This window comes from Bos taurus, chromosome 6 (assembly GCF_002263795.3).
Source record: "Bos taurus isolate L1 Dominette 01449 registration number 42190680 breed Hereford chromosome 6, ARS-UCD2.0, whole genome shotgun sequence".
In the NCBI taxonomy this organism is placed as follows: domain Eukaryota; kingdom Metazoa; phylum Chordata; class Mammalia; order Artiodactyla; family Bovidae; genus Bos; species Bos taurus.
The window spans coordinates 101,602,847-101,623,430 of NC_037333.1; the positions used below are offsets into that span (position 1 = coordinate 101,602,847).

The 20,584-nt window shown below is 38.1% G+C and overlaps 1 protein-coding gene across 1 annotated transcript in view; it reads left to right on the top strand.

Moving 5' to 3' along the window:
- PTPN13 (protein tyrosine phosphatase non-receptor type 13) overlaps positions 1-20,584 on the top strand; it is a gene marked incomplete at its 3' end in the record, with an annotated part of 193,595 nt that overhangs the window by 71,409 nt on the left and 101,602 nt on the right. The window contains 4 exon segments of the mRNA NM_174590.3: positions 2,302-2,480; positions 12,289-12,354; positions 13,016-13,201; positions 19,165-19,252. Coding sequence (NP_777015.2) covers positions 2,302-2,480; positions 12,289-12,354; positions 13,016-13,201; positions 19,165-19,252 — 519 coding nt within the window.

Consider the following 20,584-nt stretch of genomic DNA (forward strand, 5'->3'; position numbering starts at 1 on the left):
TTCGATCTTAAAACTAACTTTTTGTTCCTCTCATCCAGTTACAGGGTTTTCAATACCATCTCTTAGGGCAATGACTCCCAAAATATATCTCCAGTTCAGATCTTTCTCCTAGACTTGAGATTCAACTGCGTACTTGACACCTCCATTTGAATATGTAACAGATATCTTCAACTTAATAGGTCCCAAAGTAAAGTTGAATCTCCCAGCCCTGCCTCAGCAACCTATGCTACTCCTATAGTCTCTTTACTCTCAGTTGATGACACACCATCCTTCCTGTTACTGATACCAAAACCTTGGAGTCATTCTGATTCTCCTTTTTCTCACTCCACATCCAGTCTGTCAAGAAATTCTTGCTGTAAGTGTCTCTGAAATACACTCACGTTCTAACAGGTTCTCACTACCACTGTGGTTCCAGGCCATCGTCATCTTACACCAGGTATCAGTGCATTGCCTTCTGGATTGTTGTAGTGTTTGCCCCATTTGGGCTTTCCTGGTGGCTTCCCTGGTAAAGAATCAGCTTGCAATGTGGGAGACCCAGGTTCGATCCCTGGATCAGGAAGATCCCCCGGAGAAGGGAATGGCCGTTAGTTGCTAATTTGAAAAGAATTGATCATAGACTGTTTTATTATGTCTGTGACACACATGAAGTCTCAATATTATGAATAGCAACGTTTGGTAAAGAAAATATTGTTGTACCTGGTTTGAGTTCTCTGGCTGAATTTTGTGGTATTTGTGCATGAGATAGATACCCAAGAAGAAGCTTTAACAAGAAAATGTGTAAAGTGGCTGAGAAGCAACAGTATACCTAGGCTTAACAGCTATGATGATTCATTGAAACTTATTTTGCCATGAGAATTGAGAGTCTTGTTCTTAGCAACCTGATGTGTGATTGAGTTGGAATATGAAGACCAGTGATCTGTAACTGGGCTTCAGGGCAACACAAGGTACACTGAGTGAAGAAAGATGCATTCAAACACTTTTCTCTTCCTTGACACAATTATTAAAGACATGTTTCAAATTCATAATAATGCAGGAGAGTGTGTAGTTGCCTTTTTAACCTTCAAAGGAGAAATAAAGTTTACTTTTTTTTTTTTTTTAAAGTTTACTTTTTTATCAACGTAAGTCAAATTCTGATGATTAGAATCTTGACCACAGGTAGAGGTTTAAAAGTCAAAAAAGATCAATGATTCTCTTCTAATAGAAGTTGGTTTTAGGAAAGTATACTTACTGTATATTTGATAAACTATTCCACAGACTTCTGTCAGTTTCTTATGACTTGAGTTAGATAGAATATAACCCATTCAGATCAAACAATAGTGTCACTGTTTGTCAGAGGCCTTTTGTGACTTTCCTGTAGAGGTATCTTGAGTCTGTAACTCAGTTTCATTTAGCAGTTACCTTAAAACCTAGATTAATTTCCTTTTGAAATGTGAGGTCAAAATAAAATTCCCTCTAATAAGTGTGTTTTATTGAGCCTAATGTATATAGTTTTACTTTTAGAGGAGGCCTGCTAAAATTAAAATCTAAGGATTTTTAAAAGACTACTCTTAAACTGAATTCTTAGGTGCAAATATAAACAAACATCTAAACAAAACAAAATTAACAACCTCATTGATTCCATTTGGTAGCATGGAAGCTGTCTGAAATTCTACTGAAATGATGAACAAATGGAAACTAGACAAATATACATATTGATGCAAAAAAGAGATTTTCATTTTAGCTGGAAACTTTACTACTTCTAAATCTGATGAATTATCAAGGGAATTATTTTCTGTCCATTTCAGGGCTCAATACTATAAATCAGGGACTCAACCTGGGATCCATAAATGGGCTCTAAGGAGATCCATGAACACCTTTTGCTTATGGGGTTTTATATTTATGGACAGTTTCCTTGAAAGGGTTTCTTGATTATAGTTTTCACCAAATCCTCAAAGGAATCCATGATCCCTTCCCCTACCACCAACATGTAAGGACTATTGATTCTTATTCATATCTCTGTATCACTGTGATGGAGTATTTGAACCAGGTTCAGTCTTATGACTAGCAATGAACGTTCTCTAGTTTCTTAGATCTGCCATCTAGTCTAAGTTTGAAAGACTAAGCCAGATCCAGATCCATGGTTGTTGATAATCCTAACAGTAGTAGATGAATGATCCTTGTCTCTTTTTATAGCATGTTGCTTTAGTGTATGTAACTGCACGTATCTATGACTATGCTTGGATATTCATTTAAGTGATCTATAATTGCCTAATTTTAAACACCTTTTTTTTTTCCTTTTCATTCTGGGTGGTTACAAAGCAGTAAGCATAGCTGACCCTGCTGCTCTTGGCTTCATCATTTCTCCATGGTCTCTGCTGCTGCTGCCATCCGGCAGTGTGTCATTTACAGATGAAAATATTTCCAATCAGGATCTTCGTGCATTCACTGCACCAGAGGTTCTTCAGAGTCAGTCACTCACTTCTCTCTCCGATGTTGAAAAGGTAACATTAAGTATTTTTTTTTTTTTTTTGGCTTGATTTTGTTTTGGTGGGCGTCGGAAAAATAGACACTGAACTACCCTACATCAACCCTCTGAAAAACACTCATTGAATTTTAAATAATCATGAAATTACTTATAGTATATGGAATCTAAAAAATACAACAAACTAGTGAATAAAACAAAAAAGAAACAGACTCACAGATACAGAGAACAAGCTAGTGGTTACCAGTGTGGAGAGGGAAGTGGGGAGGGATAAGAAAAGGGGAGAGGAGGGAGAAGTACAAACTATTAGGTACAAAATGAGTTGTAAGGGTATACCGTACAGCATGGGGAATATAGCCAGATATTTATAGTAACTATAGGTGGAGCATACCTTGAAAATCTGTGAATCACTGTGTTGTACACCTATAACTTATAGCATATGGTGTAGTATTATAGTATAAGTGAAAGCCGCTCAGTCGTGGCTCTTTGTGACCCCATGGACTATACTATCCATGGAATTCTCTAGACCAGGATACTGGAATGGGTAGCCTTCTTCTCCAGGGGATCTTCCCAACCAAGGGATCAAACCCAGGTCTCCTGTGCTGCAGGTGGATTCTTTACCAGCTGAGCCACCAGGGAAGCCCAAGAATACTGGAGTGGGCAGTCTCTCCCTTCTCCAGGGGATCTTCCTGACCCAGGAATTGAACCGGGGTCTCCTGCATTGCAGGCGAATTCTTTACCAGTTGAGCTACCAGGAAAACCCCCTGCTATTACAGTATGCCTCAACTAAAAAACAAAATGACCATGTATTCCAAGAAGTTCGTATTTATTTTAAGAATTCGAAGTAATTTTATTAAAATGTATAGGTCTAAGAAAAAAAACATGAAAAAAAATGTGAGCCTTTATTAATTCAAGGTTTAAAATACTTATTAAAAGCCTGCTATGTATAAAACACTGTACTTGTGAGGAAGATACAAAAATAACTAGAAGGTGGATCCTGATCAATGTATATAGACCAATAAGGTAAATACAAATAAATGATGTATAGAGGGATAGAGTTTAGAAGAGGAGCAATTTTCTGTTTAGAATGGTACGGCAGAGAAGGCAGCATTTGTGTTGGCGTATAGTGACTAGAATTTAGAAGTCCATCCTAAAGAAAATCAGTCCTGAACATTCATTGGAAGGACTGATGCTGAAGCTGAAACTCCAATACTTTGGCCACCTGATGTGAAGAACTGACTCATTTGAAAAGAGCCTGATGCTGGGAAAGATTGAAGGTGGGAGGAGAAGGGGACGACAGAGGATGAGATGGCTGGATGGCATCACCGACTCAACGGACACAAGTTTGAGTAAACTCCGGGAGTTGGTGATGGACAGGGAGGCCTGGAGTGCTGCAGTCCATGGAGTCGCAAAGAGTCTAAAGAACTAAAAATTGTATAAGGCGTTAGGCATGTAAAGGTGGGGATGATGGGGTTATAGTAGAAGCAAAGCTGAAAGAGTTTCACAGTTGATTTGATGAAGCAATGAAGAAGGAAAAGTTTATGATAGGAATATCCAGTCTGAGGATAGCAGTGCCATTGATATTTGAAGATCTAATTTCATTGTCAAGGCTCTGAAAAGAAATTTTGGAATAAATATGTGTATTTTGTGTAGCAAGCTGTGATAATTTTTATTTATTTTTGGCTTATCACGTGGCTTGTGAGATCTTAGTTCCCTGACTAGGGATTGAACCAAGGCCCTTGGCAAGGAAGGCACAGCGTCCAAACCACTGGAGCACCAGGGAATTCCCAAGCTGTGATAACATAGATAGGGAACTTTGGAGAATTCAGAATTGGCTATGGATATCATTTCTCATACATCAGTGCATGTAAGTGCAAAAACTAACTTAATAATTTCCTAGTAGTAACATTGTTAAATCAGAGTATGTGCATTTAAAATTTTGACATGTAGTTGACCCTTGAACAACTCTGATTTGAACTGCATGGACCCCCTCATGTGAATATTCTTCTCAATAGTAAATACTCCAGTACTACACGATCCTCAGTTGGTTGAATCTGCAGATGCAGAACCACTGATACAGAAAACCAAGCCTGCCTGTTACACAGATTTTCTAATGTGAGGAAGACATCTTGATTTGAGCCATTGGTTATATATCTGAAATAAGACGGACGAGAATTGGTAGAGAATCCAGTTTTATCTACCTTTTATATTCCGAGAGCTGCTTAAGAATTTGGAAAGGTACATGCAAAGCAACCAGTGAATAGAAACCATAGCTATGAAGTGGAGGTAATGCTGAAGGCATTAACCCTAAGAAATTTCCCATTATGTGCAAGGAGGTGTTTGCAAAGGACTTTGTTTAATACCCAGTATGTACAGTGTTGGTAGTTTTATATCATGAAGGCATTTATACTGGTAGTGTTTTATTAAACTGGATACCATATGTATAGCTGCTGGTAAGTCGCTTCAGTCATGTCCGACTCTGTGCGACCCCATAGACGGAAGCCCACCAGGCTCCCCCGACTCTGGGATTCTCCAGGCAAGAACACTGGAGTGGGTTGCCATTTCCTTCTCCAATGCATGAAAGTGAAAAGTGAAAGTGAAGTCGCTCAGTCATGTCCGACTCTTAGCAACCCCATGGACTACAGCCTACCAGGTTCCCCCATCCATGGGATTTTCCAGGCAAGAGTACTGGAGTGGGGTGCCATTGCCTTCTCCATATGTATAGCTATGTATATTTAAATAGTGTGCATTCATTCTGTATACTCTGTGATTCCTTTAATAATAAGATTTTTAAAGATAGAGATTAATTGGAATATTAGAGATAGGCATGATGTGTGTGTAAATTATTTAACCCTTGAGATTTCTGAATCTTAACTGAGCTTCAGGATATCTACAAACCAATGAAATGATGTACTAAGTGTTGTGTGTCTGAGCACTTTAGGGGCAGGGGTGTCCTTCAAACTGGGTTATCAGTCTCTCAGGTGGGTCTGGTAACCTAAGGAAAACTGTAAGAATCACTGCAGTAGAGTCACAAGTGTCTTCGTTTTAAAAACTGCTGCTGAATTATAAGTAAGTTTTCTCTAGTTAAGAAAAAATTTTGCACAAGTGTTTATGAATTCTTTCTGCAAGGTATTTAAAATCCACAATTGAAAAACTGCTGGATAGGTGCACGAGTGCTTTTCTGACTTGCCAAGGGCCTTCCCAGTTTGTCCTGTGATGTCAGAATACCCAGACAGTAAACCTCCCATGTACTTAGGTACAACTGTTAGATCCTGAGTTTAGGAAAGTGATTGAAGCCTCCCTATTATTAGGCTAGGTGTTCAGAATCAAGTGTTGGGGATGTGATGGGCATTGTTCCATTCCTACAAAGTTGCCAACTATACTCTGACATCTTGAGAAAGAAGACGGTAAAAGCATTTCATAGTTTCCTGAGTTAAGGATATGCCATTTTTAACTTGTTCTCAACAAATGTTTGCTATTGATAGTATATGAAATTTTTTAAAAAATATATGATACTTAAAGCCTAGCTTATGAATAATACTGAATACTTAGTAAGATCTTGACCTGTGAAAATGTTTCCTTCATTCAATGAAACTTGTTTTGTAAACTACATATACAGTTATATGAAAAAAAGTTTACCTTACCATGACACTTTGCATTTATTTGCCCTAAAATTTTACTTTTCCAGGTAGCATGCCCATTTATTTAAATAACTAGACAAGATTATATAGGTCACACAAAGCTTTTTGATTCTCTGGTTTTCCCTTCAGTGAGTAATTGTTTACTTCCTGCTTGCTTGGCACATGATTAATTTGGCAATTCTTTTGAAATCATTTTGTTAGGACTAGAACCTGAATCAAATTCTTGTTTTGTTTTCTCTTCAAGATTATTGGACATGCACCAGGGATTTGAACTATATCCCTAGTGAACTAAAGGGATCTTAGGTTAAGTGTTTATTTTCACTAACTTACAGTGTAAGTAGCAGTAATTGTGCTTCTTGCTACTGCTAAGCTGCTTCAGTCATGTCCGACTCTGTGCAATCCCATAGATGGCAGCCCACCAGGCTCCCCTGTCCCTGGGATTCTCCAGGCAAGAACACTGGAGTGGGTTGCCATTTCCTTCTCCAATGCATGAAAGTGAAAAGTGAAAGTGAAGTCACTCAGTCATGTCTGATTCTTAGCGACCCCATGGACTGCAGCCCACCAGGCTCCTCCGTCCATGGGATTTTCCAGGCAAGAGTACTGGAGTGGGGTGCCATTGGCTTCTCTGAATTGTGCTTCCTACCAGACAGTAAAGAATCTGCCTGCAATGCAGGACACGCAGGAGATCTGGGTTGGATCCTGGGGTTGGGAAAATCCCCTGGAGAAGGGAATAGCTACCCACTTCAGTATTTTTGCCTGGAGAATTCCACGGACAAAGGAGCCTGGCGGGCTACAGTCCATTGGGTTGCAAAGAGTCAGACACAACTGAGCTACTAACACTTTCACCATATCTATACTTCTTAAAATCAAGAGTCATCTTTAGAAGGATAATATGAGGAAACAGCAGAAACCTCAAATGAACTTGTTTTAAAGACCAAATGCCTTTAGCCACACTACACTACATTTATTCTACATTAATTCTTACTAATCCACCCTCTCTCCCTTCCATTTGTTCCCATTTATCCATAAATTTGAAAGTATAGTTATTACACACAGGCATTTGAAGAAACTCCAGGGCTGTCTAGTTCTAGAGTCCAACATTTAATGACAGAATTAAATTAAAAATTTAAATGCTAGGGTTATAGAGATATCATCTGGCACCCAATAGACTGACCACTATCAAGAGAACAAAAAATAGCACGTGTTTTTGAGAACAGAGAAGCTGGGACTTTCATTTACGTTTCTGGGACTGTAAATTGTATAGTCGTTATGAAAAACAGCATGGCGGCTCCTCGAAAAAGTTAAACACAGAACTGTTATGTGATGCAGCATCTCACGTCTGGGTGTATGTCCAAAAGAACTCGAAGCAAGGTGTAACTGGCAGGTAGGGCGTAGAACAGTAGTTCTCACACTGTATCCTGCATCAGAATTACCAGAGGGACTCGATAAAACACAGACTGCAGGGCTTACCTCCAGGACCTCTGATTCAGTAGGTCTGGGGCAGGGTCTGAGAACTTGCTTTTCTCCCAAATTCCCAGGGGATGCAGATGCTGCTGGTTGGGGAATAACTCTTTGAGAATCACTGGTATAGAGCTGAAAGCTAAATGCGATGATACTTGTTAAGTGCTTAGAACAGTCCCCAGCATAGAGTAAGCACCCACTGAGTATTAACAGTTACTATTAAGTGCAGTCCTAGGTCCTGGGATAAAATTATGGATAGGACAAAGTCGTTTCATTCAGAGTTCATATTCCAGCCCATTATAACTGTAAAGACAAAACAGATTTCTCTTTCCCATGGAATATATTGGCTCTTTCAACTCTGTGTGTGTGTGTGTGTGTTTTACTGTCACATTTTCACATCTTTATCTCTGATTCCTGCCTTTCCACAAGTCCACTTAATTGCCTAAATTTCTCAAGTCATCTTCCCAAGTCCAGCCATTCTATCCTCTCCTCTTCAGCCCTATTGCCAGGGCTATGGTAGGGTCCCCATTTCCTTTCTCTTGAACTTTTATCATAGTCTTCCAACTTAATTCTGCCTCTTGACTATTTGCCCAACTGCTGTCAGATTAACCCCTCTGATCATCTCTCTTTTTTTTTTTCCTTCAAAAACCTTCTGCTTTTTTTACCCAGTTAAATACAGATTCCTTTGCAAAACCTAGGAAACCTCTCCAGAGTTTGATTCCAACCATATTTCAACTCCTCTCTTTCATATGCACAAGTTGTAATCAGTGATTATTAAAGAGATTCTATGCTTTGTGGCTTCCCTCTTTTGTATAACAGTGCCCTTCCCCATTTCTGCAAACTCACATCCTAAGTACCAACCGTTCTTTCAATGACCATCTCTCGAGGACTTAGATATTCTATATTAGGCCATAGGTTTACAGAGATATTGAATAAGAAATAGTCTTTGCTCTCAAAGGGAAAATAGTAATGTAAGTATCAGTAATGGAGAGACAGACAAAAAGCAATTAATAATAATAATAATGAAAATACGAGGATAGTAGGTCTGTACAAAATATTAAGAGAACACAGAAAGGGGACACATAACCTATGTTCAAGGCTCAGCTTAAACTGCCCCTGCTTTAAATTTCTTCCCTAATCAGAAGTAAGCTTGTCTTTTTTGGATTTCGCTACGAGTTGGACACGACTAAGCGAATTCACTTTCACTTTTCACTTTCACACATTGGAGAAGGAAATGGCAGCCCACTCCAGTGTTCTTGCCTGGAGAATCCCAGGGACGGCGGAGCCTGGTGGGCTGCTGCCTATGGGGTCACACAGAGTCGGACACGACTGAAGCGACAGCAGCAGCAGCAGTACAAATTTACCACTTCTTTGTTTGATTCATACATATATATTCTCTCTATATATATGTATATATATATCTCATATTTGGATATTTATTAAACAGGAGTCTCCAGAGAAACTAGATCAGTAGGGTGTGTGTGTGTGTGTGTGAAGAGAGACTTATTAGCTCATGTGATCATGGATACTGACAAGTCCCAAGATCTGTAAGATGAGCTGGCAAGCTGGAGACCAGGAGAGCAACATTGTAGTTCTGGTCTGAGAACCAGGAGAACCAAGGGTGTAGTTCCACTCTGAAGGCCAGAAGGCTCGGGGCCCAGGAAGAGCTGATATTTTGGATCAAGTCCAAAGGCAATAAAAAGCTGATGTCCTAGTTTGAAGGCAGTCAGGCAGAAAGAATTCTTTCTTACCTGGGGGTGGGTAAACCATTTTGTCCTACACAGGCCTTCCAGTGATTGGATGAGGACAACCCATACTGGGGAGAACAGTCTGTCTTGCCCACTTTACCAATTTAAATGGCACTTTCATCCAAAACGCTCTCCCAGAAATACCCAGAATAGGGTTTGATCAAATATCTAGGCATCCAGTCAAATCGACACATAAAACTAACCATTATAGTGTATGTATATTTAGATGATCAGCAAATGTATTAAGTTTATAATCTATTTTTTAAATGTTATTAATCTTTTATAGTCTTATATGTTATTAAAGTAATTCAATTCACATACTGACAAGTAAATATAATAAAGGATCTTAAACTACTACCAGTATCTCAAAGAACCACAAATCAGAATTAATATATTAAGAGACATATATTTGAGTATGCAGTTCATCATTTTTGCTAAAGGTATGAAAATGTTTTTCACATGTGAGGCTCTTTGAAAAGGTGTTTCCATATGAGGTTCCTTGAATTCTAAACAGAAATGTGATACAAATAGTCTGCAACATGTTGCCTTGAACTTCATGCACATTTAATTCAGTTCACCAGGCATGTTTTGAATATCTACTATGTACAAGTTGTGTCAGTTGCTAAGAGGGATATTAAGATGTATAAAAAACGAGGCTCCCTCAAGGAAGACAAACAAGCAAACATCCTAACTATGTTGCAGGTAGTATTAGTTAACTGTTTCATTAGAGATACAAATGAAATGAAAACTGTATCATATAAGAGAGAATGCTTTGTACAGTTGGGAAAAGATTTATATAGCATTCATAATAGATAACAGCATCTTTGGGCTATCAATAATGGGTAGAACTTTTATTGACAGATGAGGAAAGAAATTCTTGGTAGGAGGAACAGTTCAAAAAAAGCTGGGAAAGAGAAAGATTGGTTTGCCAGCAGAGAATTATCTTTTAGTTTTGAAGTGTTTAGGTGTGATAGAGAAAGGAATGAGAAGAGAAGGAAGACTGAAAAATCTGTTTGGAAAATGGAGATGGAGGCAAGTCAGAGTGAGCCTGGTGTATCATAAAGAATTTGGGATTTTGAACATTGGGAGCCATGAAAATATTTAAAAAGAGGAACAAACTTTTTCTAATCTGTAATTTAAATGCTGTGAGATTCTAAGGATATCCAGTTTTATATGGATTTATCTCACGTATATCTAAAGAGGTTTGAGACAGTTTGTATAATTAAAAATAGAGATGGAAAAATGACAGCAAAATGGAAAAAAAAGAAAAGACACTGAAGATGACATTGCAGTAAGATGGCTACAAACAAAATGTTTGTGGTAAGATTATTCAATACTGGGAGAGCTGGCTGAACGTTTAGCTTTGAATCTCTTAACGAGAGCTGGAAAATGATTACTTAGAAGGATTAACTGTCCACTCTTTAGGTCGATAATCTTGCTTCCTGTTTCACCAGGGGGAAAAAAGTAGAAGTAATCAGGAGACTTCTCCCAAGATCCCATGACCAGATTACCCACATAAATTTTCATATTCTTTGCTTCCCTGCTTTGTAAGAACTGGCTGTGCTCCTCTGTGAAGCCAACTCCTTCATCTGTGTGTTAGCCTCCACTTCCTCCTGCTTACTCATCAGTGTTCTCCCAGCTGTCTCCTCTCTCCTGCAATTCCAGTTTTCCCTGTTCTATCCATACTATCAGCATAAAACTATGTTGTCATTTTTCCAATCTTTAAGAAGCAAACAGACAATGAAAAAGGAACCTTTTCAGACCCAGCTTTTTTTTTCCATGTGCTACTACCCCATCCATTCTTGGTAAGAAAAGTGCTAATCAAACTGTAATGAGATTTTTTTTCTCTTTTCAGTTCAGCAAACAGCTTCATAACACATTCTATGGATAAGGCTTGTGGAAAAACAGTCTCATATGTTGCTGTGGAAATGCAAAAGGATAAAACGTTGTGGGGGGAAATCAGACAAAAATGTATCAAAACTACAGATGATTTGCTCTTTTATTCATAATGTAAGAGAGTCAATTTAAGAGGAATACTTGCATGTACAAAAAGACATTTCCAAAACTGTTTACTAAAACTTTATTTATGATAGCAAAAGTTTAGGAAATTTCTAATTGCCAATTAGTGACAGATCAGTTAAGTAAATAATACAGTAACCACAAAATATAGTTCTATGCAGCAGTGAAGAGTTAAGAGATTCGAAGCTAAAGAGATTCAGTGCCATCTCTAAACAGTCATAACCTGTCTTGTTATATTAAAACTGCAAGGTGTTGAGTAATTTTTTAAAATTTCTGACCTTTTGTAAAAGAAATGGAAAGTCAGAGTTTTTATTCATATTCTCTTGAGTTTGCATAAAGAAACTTTAAATAAGAAATGGGGGAGAATGGATACATGTAAGGTATGGCTGAGTCCCTTAGCCGTTCACCTGAAACCATCACTGCATGTTAATTGGTTAACCTCAATACAAAATAAAAAGTTTAGAGTTAAGAAAAAAAAAAGGACTGATAAAAATGATTACTCACAGCAGACAGACTGAGGAGTTGGAAAGTAAAATCTGTTCTGATCATTTACAGTCTTATTTTCTGTTTTAAGCTCTCACATACATTTTTAATTTAAATTTATTTATTTTTAATTGAAGGATAATTGCTTTGCAATACTGTGTTGGTTTCTGCCATACATTAGCATGAATCAGCCATAGGTCCCCTCTCTCTTAAACCTCCCTGCCACCTCCCACCCCATCCCACCCCTAGAGGTTGTCACAGAGCACCAGATTTGAGCTCTCTGCGTCATACAGCAAATTCCCACTAACTCTCTGTTTTACATAAGCTCTCACATTCTTTTATGCAAAATATGAAATGATGGTTTTGTCAAATCACGTGTTACATTTTCTTTGGAGCAAAAAGTGATGAATATATAATACTTGCTAGATTAACTTTTTACCATAAAATGATTTTTTTTTTTTAATTCTATTCCTAGATCCATATTTATTCTCTTGGAATGACATTGTACTGGGGAGCTGATCATGAAGTGCCTCAGAGCCAAGTAAGTCAAGCCATCACATGTGTACAATATTATACTTTTTAAGAAGCTCTTCTGTGCATTTAGGTGTTCTGCAGTGTACTGTCAGGCACACCAGCGTTTCTATACTGGTTGTTCACGTTAATAATGTCTTCTCTCAGAATGAAGTAATAAAGTACTAAAGAAATTATTTTTCTGAGAATGTTCTTAGAAATATAGAAGTCATCAGAGGATGGTATGGCAACCCACTTCAGTTTCCTTGCCTGGAGAATCCCCATGGACAGTGGAGCCTGGCGGGTTTTCCAGGCAAGAGTACTGGAGTGGGGTGCGAATGCCTTCTCCGTGTATACATGTATATGCGTATATATAAACTGCTTACCAAAACCCTTGGTTAATCAAACCATTCCATTTCTTAAGCATACCAAAAAACCCCAGGTTTTTTTTTTAATAATAACTCCTATCCTTAGGAGATATATGTTAACCGTCCTTCGCTAATACAGTTTTTATGTTATGAAAAGGTAAAATGCACTCAAACATTTATGCTACTACATAAGGAATTCACTTCCTCCAAGTATTTGAAGTGTATTTATTTGGTATGGTTCCTGTGACTCTGAAAATGGTTTGCCTCCCATTCGTTCAATTTACCCTAGCTGATCAATGTGACCTTTCCTTTCTTTGTCCTCAGCCTATCAAGCTTGGAGATCATCTCAACAGCATCCTACTTGGAATGTGCGAGGATGTGGTTTATGCTCGGGTCTCTGTCCGGACTGTCCTGGATGCTTGCAGTGCCCACATCAGGAATAGCAATTGTGCGCCTTCATTTTCCTACGTGAAGCAGTTGGTAAAACTGGTTCTGGGAAGTCTTTCTGGGGTAAGCCACAGTTCCAACTGGTGCATATAGTCATACTTTAAACTTTAGTAGCATTTCACAGGATTTTCTTTAAATATGGATAGCATTGCTCCATGGAGACTAGGAACAGGAGGCTGAATTTCTTTCAAACATTAGTTGTTTATTTGCAACAGTACTTAAAATAGAAGCCCACTGCAATAATTTAGTCTTACAAATTTTATGAGAATTTGTCTTTTTTAATTTTTGAAAATTAAAAAAATTTTTTAATTGGAGGATGATTGCTTTACAGTGTTGTATTGGTTTCTGTAGTACAACAGCGCAAATCAGTCATAACTATATATATACACACATGTATATAGTTATAGGGAGGGAATATGTATGTATATGTACATATACATATTCCTTCCCTCTTGAGCCTCCCTCCCACACACCCCACTAACCTATCCCACCCCTCTAGTTCATCACAGAGCACTAGGCTGGATTCCCCGTGTTATGTAACTATAATACTAGCTATCTGTTTTATACAAAGTAGTGTATATAATGCCAGTGCTATTTCTCAATTGATCCCACCCTGTCTTTCCCCTGTGGTATCCATAAGTCCTTTCTCTACGTCTGTGCCTTTATTCCTGTCCCGCAAATAGTTTCATCAGCACCGTTTTTCTAGCTTCTGTATATGTATGTTAATATACAGTATTTGTTTTTCTCTTTCTGTCTTTCTCCACTGTGTATAACAAGCTATAGGTTCATCCACCCTAGTTCAACTGATTCACGTTTGTTCCTTTTTATGGCTGAGTAATATCCCATTGTATAATATACCGTAACTTCTTTAACCATTCATCTGTTTATGGACATCTAATTTGCTTCCAGGTTCTGGCTATTGTGAATAGGGCTGCAGTGAACACTAGGGTACATGTGTCTTTTTGAATAGTCTTTTTTTTAGAACTTTATTCTAGAAAGTAGTATAGAATCACAGCATGTTAAAGCTAAAAATGTCTTCTTGCCTCTTTTCTTTCATTTTTTCCTATGGAGCTTTCAGTAAGTGAGTTTATCTACTGTGAAAGCCATATGGACATGCAGCATGGGTTTTAGAGTCATTTACATGCATTTTCAATTGCTTTAGACCTCTTTCTTGTCTACTTAGTCTGGACCTCTTAAGTATTTCTACACCCTCCCCGCCTTATTTGCACATTGGCTTCTGGTGTGTGAGGGGGATACATGCTTGCATCCCTACCAGATTAGTCCAAAACTGGGACTACCTTTATTTTCTCGCTTGTCTTAGATATGAAGAATCCGAAGACTAACAGTCTGTATATGTAATAATCCCTCCATTGTATTTCTCAAGCTGTATTCTATCCTATTTGCCATAGATTGGCCATCCTTTGTTGTTGTTTTTTAAGGAAATTCTTTTCTCTCTCTTTTTAAAATGATTTTTGTTTATTTATATATTTATTTTTGGCTGTGATGGCTCTTTGTTGCCATTCAGGCTTTTCTCTAGTTGTGGCAAGCAGCGGCCACTCTCTAATTGTGGTGCACAGGTTTCTCATCGCGATGGCTTCCCGTGTTGCTGAGCACGGGCTCTGGGACATGTGGGTTTCAGTGGTTGCAGTTCCCGGGCTCTCGAGTGCAGGCTCAGCAATTGTGGCTCAGGGGTTTAGTTGTTCCACGGCATGTGGATCAGGGATCAAACCCACGTCTCCTGCATTGTCAGGTGGATTCTCGACCACTGAGCCATCAGGGAAGCCTTCTTTTGATTTTTGGTATTTGATCTAGATTTGACCTTCGTCTGCTCTTGCCCCTTACATTATGGTACCTTGAGTTCCTCTCTTTTATGCAACTTTGGATAGACTTGTCACTGTCACACAGTGTTCTTGCTGGCTTCCTCTTAATTTCTCATCCCTAGGGATTTAGTTCTGCTAACCTTAACCAAGATGTTGTATGGCTGGCAAGGATATATCCAAATTCCACATGCTTTGCCAGTTGATAGGTTCATAAAGTCTTCAGGGCAAATGGTTTATAAAGTAGACTCCAAGGAGCCTTTGCAATTCTGTAGTGAGAGGAATTGGGGTAGTAGAGGCTAAGTGAAGAGGGTTCTTGGCCATGTATTTCCCCTTCTTAACTAGGGCTGATTTATTTGTATTTCTATGTGTAACTTTTTTTTTTCCAAAACAAAGATAAAGATACTAAAAACTTAGGAAAGCCCTCTGTCCCAGAGGTCCCCAGCCTTTTTGGCACCAGATTTTGTGGAAGACAGGTTTTTCCACAGACTCAGGCAGTGGGGAGAGTGATGGTTTGGGGATGATTCAAGTGCGCTACACTTATTGTGCACTTTATTTCTATTATTATTGCATCAGCTCCACCTCAGATCATCAGGCATTCAGATCAGATCAGATCAGTCGCTCAGTCGTGTCCGACTCTTTGTGACCCCATGAATCACAGCACGCCAGGCCTCCCTGTCCCTCACCAACTCCCAGAGTTCATCCAGACTCATGTCCATAGAGTCAGTGATGCCCAGCCATCTCATCCTCTGTCATCCCCTTCTCCTCCTGCCCCCAATCCCTCCCAGCATCAGAGTCTTTTCCAATGAGTCAGCTCTTCGCATGAGGTGGTCAAAGTACTGGAGTTTCAGCTTTAGCATCATTCCTTCCAAAGAAATCCCAGGGCTGATCTCCTTCAGAATGGACTGGTTGGATCTCCTTGCAGTTCAAGGGACTCCCAAGAGTCTTCTCCAACACCACACTTCAAAAGCATCAATTCTTCGGTGCTTAGCCTTCTTCACAGTCCAACTCTCACATCCATACATGACTACTGGAAAAACCATAGCCTTGACTAGACGAACCTTTGTTGGCAAAGTAATGTCTCTGCTTTTGAATATGCTATCTAGGTTGGTCATAACTTTCCTTCCAAGGAGTAAGCGTCTTTTAATTTCATGGCTGCAGTCACCATCTGCAGTGATTGTGGAGCCCCAAAAAATAAAGTCTGACACTGTTTCCACTGTTTCCCCATCTATTTGCCATGAAGTGATGGGACCGGATGCCATGATCTTCGTTTTCTGAATGTTGAGCTTTAAGCCAACTTTTTCACTCTCCACTTTCACTTTCATCAAGTGGCTTTTTAGTTCTTCTTCACTTTCTGCCATAAGGGTGGTGTCATCTGCATATCTAAGGTTATTGATATTTCTCCCGGCAGTCTTGATTCCAGCTTGATTCCAGAGGTTGGGGACTACCACTCCATTCAGACCAAGCTATCCTACATATTTTGAAATACATTTTTGTTTAAAAAAATTTCTCTGTGTTCAAGTAGAGTTGAGGGAAAACTCTTTAAGGAATATAAAATGTATATTCACTGTAGAACTTCTCAGAGCCTTTAATATACTAGGTTGTATCACTAACCCTCAAGAGGGAAAGATACATAGGTGAAATATTTCCCAAACTTATTTGAGCCTTCTTTCACAGATCTTCTCATAATACTGATGTTCTTGTGAAAACTCCCTCTGAGGAATGATCTGCACTAACTCCTTCACTTTATAATTTACCTATTTCTATGTTTGCTTTGTTTTTTTTAAAAAACATTTTGAAGATTTTGGGGGTTTTTTTGGCTGTGCTGGGTCTTTGTTGCTGTGCGAGCTTTCTTCTAGTTGGGGCCAGTAGGGGGCCACTCTTCGTTGAGCTGTGAGGGCTTCTCATTGGGGTGCCTTCCTTTGTTGCGGAGCTCGGGCTCTAGGCACGAACGCTTAGTGGTTGTGGCGCATGGGCTTAGTCGCCCCGGAGCATGTGGGATCTGCCCAGACCAGGAATGGAACCCATGTCTCCTGTATTGATAGGTGGATTCCCATCCATTGGACCCCCAGGGGCATCCTATATATATTTCTTAAAGAAATTGAGACTCACAAAGCTTATGTGACTTCCGTTTCCTATTAATCAGTCAGGAATTTAACAGCTATCAGAGTTTGAGGGGAAAGGATACAAGTAATGACTGAGTTGAAAAAGAGAGCGTTAAACTAGATCCCAGAGACTGGATAGAAAGAAAGGGTAATCCAGGCAGAGGGAAGTAAACTTGGGTCAGTCCCCTGAGATGGGAAAGAGCAGAATGTTCAACGAACAACGATAAGTCTGACACAGGATGTGCTGTGGGACTTTTTAGTGGGAGAGAAGCATAGAAAGGTCAGTTGGAGTCAGCAGGGAGAGAGCTCGCCTTTCCAGAGGCAGATTTCAAAGTAGAAATAATAACACTCCCCCCATCCATTGCTCTTGAGAGTCTCCTGGATATCCAGACAAGTAACTCTCATAGCTACCATTTTTAAATGTTGAGTTTGTTTTGTGCTGAATGACTTATGTGTTTTTTTCACCTTTATTCACCAAAATAGCCCCAGGTTATTAGAGAGAATGAAACCAAGGCTCAAATAGATGAAATAACTTGCCGTGGCCACATGCATGGTAAATGACAGAGACACAATCGGAATCTGGATCTCTCTGACCCTGAAGCCCATGCTGTTAGCCAGCACGCCCCTCTGAGACTATCATTCTCCCCAGTAGCTGATAGAAAGACTTAGTCTTTCATCCAGTGTGAAATTCACTACAAGTGTCCATAATCCTAACTCACTTAAAATTAATTAGCCTGGAGTAAAAGTCAGTGGGCCAGCTTACTTGTCAGCATTCCTCCACTGATTTAATCTTATAACGTGTTTGAATGCAGTTTTACTTACCTGTAAGATAGTAGTAATAGTGCATACCATCCACCCATATTAGTGAGTAGTTGTAAAGACAATTATTTCAATATTGATGAGCTACTTCAAGGTCCTTAGAAATTTGCTATTTCTCCCTTTATTGTAATGTGAAATTAATAATAATATATACCACTTGAGGTTTTTTTGATAGTTAAATGACATTAAGTATGTAAAGCCCCAAAGGTGGTACCTGCCTTATAGTAATTGCTCAGTAAATGTCAACTGTTATTAATAGTAGTGTTCATGCAGGAATACCCAAAGATGATACAGGATATTTTCTCTTCTGTTACTGATAATATAGTACAATGTGAACTAATATATAATTGAAACAATACCATCGTTTCAGAAATATTTCCACTTAAGTCTTCTTATAGGTAGGAAGCATAATGCCTTCAATATACTACCTTAAATGGATTTTTAATTCATATTTAAACAAGTTCCACTCATGGAGAAATAATAAAATGTATTAAATGTGTATAAACAGATAAGTCTGCATGCTCCTGGTGCCAGAGTTAAGTAATTTTTCTTTACCATTCTCTCTTCTTACATTTATTTCTTAAAGTTTCTATTCTAATTGATCATCTGAATAAACTCAGTAGTAGTCTTAACATTTCACCCCTTGTAATATGGAATTTGATCTAATTTGACATGCTTTATTTTAAACAGGTACCCTCGGTTGAAGTTATTAAAGTTTAAGACTACTTAAACTTTAGTTCTAAAAGAGTCTCAAAAGAGCATTGATTTAAATTTAATTGTTATCCCTCAATATATCCATTTAGTTTAAAGCGTATTTCAAATGTAACTTCTGGCAGGCAAAATCTAGAATATTATTTTCAAAAATAATTTAAATCAGCACTCTCAATTCATAGTTACAAGCAGGAGAAAGCTTTATTGTACCAGAATTAATGTGGTTTTAAAATTTTAATCACACTTGAGAGATGAAAGTAGTTTGGGGAAAAAAGAATACTTGGAGTTTATTGCTTTGAAATGGAACTCATTTTAACTTAACTTTGTTCCCTAGTTAGCAGATTAGGCTTTGATAGATGTTTCTTGGCTTGTATTTCCTGAAGATGAATTGGCCAGAATTAAGCTACATAAATCTTATCCAAGGAATATATATTAACAATAGCATATGTGCAGTGTTTTTACTCAAATACTACAGCTTCCAAAAACTATCTAGTTGGTGTCATTCTGTAGACACTTACCTTGAACAGAAGGGAGATTCTTTAGTCAAACTTGACTTTTGATTACCTGTGTACAGACGGATCAGCTTTCCCGTAGCAGCGAGCAAAAGCCTGATCGAAGCCAGGCTATCCGAGACCGATTGAGAGGAAAAGGATTACCAACAGGTAAGAGTGTGTTAACAGAAAATTTTTAGACTTTAAATTTGTTACTATTTCCTTTACAAAATCTTAGTTAACCTAGCTTGAAAATCTGGTACTTATGATCATAATCATAAGTGTGCAAAGTGGAGGCATTGAACAGGTAGGAACACTGGATGTATTAATATATAAATCCTTGATCATTTTGCAGAAAATGTTAATACAGTCAGGACACCCACAGTATATCATTTCTTTCCCAATATTGTTATTATAGCAATAATATCTTTATTTACTTTATCATGATATTTTTTTATTAAAAATACATTTTAAAGGATGATAAAACACACAAATTTATGAACATAAATGTTACTAAAGCAAAAGTTTCAGAAAACAACATTATTCTTGTTGCATACTATTATTTTCTATTTTTCTTTTTTTAAATGCTAATCTCAACCCACTAAATTGATTTCATGACCAATGAGTTGACTTGCAGTTACCAAATACTTAGGTTATACAATGCTTAGTAAGTAAAAACTGATGAAGAGTGGTTTTGCTATTTGCCAACAGCATTAGATAATTGTAGGGTCTACATAGTTATTAAATTTATTTTTTTAAGGAAATGAATACAAAATCAGATTCAAAACACATGAAGTAAAAGTGGAAAAAATAAATTTTTTTATATGAAAGTTTATTTTGCAGTGTTAAGTTTCAAGCGTGGTTTATTTATAAAGTGAAATTTTGTTTTTGCTGATTGTCTTTGTTCTCTTTACTTCTCATCAAGCAATATTAATAATCATGGTCATTTAAACATTAACAAAAATGTTTTGTGAGTGAAATATTTTGTCTTAAGTCTAGGAGCTGCGGTAAAGTAACTATAAATATTGCTTAAATATATTCTAATATAACATACTAATTGATATATTAAAAATTAAGATGTTTAACTATTTAATTAGATCATCAGAACTCAGCTATCTTAATTAAAACCTATGAGAAACTCTCATTGTGAAAACCAAAAACAGACATTTGATTATCTGGACTAGCGTTTTGCAGAATTCAGAACTCTCATGTCTGAGAAGGACAGATGTGCCCTAAACAAGTGTACTGGTTACTTTAAGTCAAGAAAAGCAATAAAATTGTTTCTAATGGGAGTTGGTAATGGACAGGGAGGCCTGGCGTGCTGCAGTCCATGGGGTCGCAAAGAGTCGGACACGACTGAGCGACTGGACTGAACGGAGTGATTCTGTCATAGTGCTGTCAGCTACGTGTCTGTTTTGGTGCTTTCATTTTACTTATTGTGAATAGGGATTTTTTTTCTGAAGAGGCACCAAGCTTTCATATCATCAATATAATTAATTTACT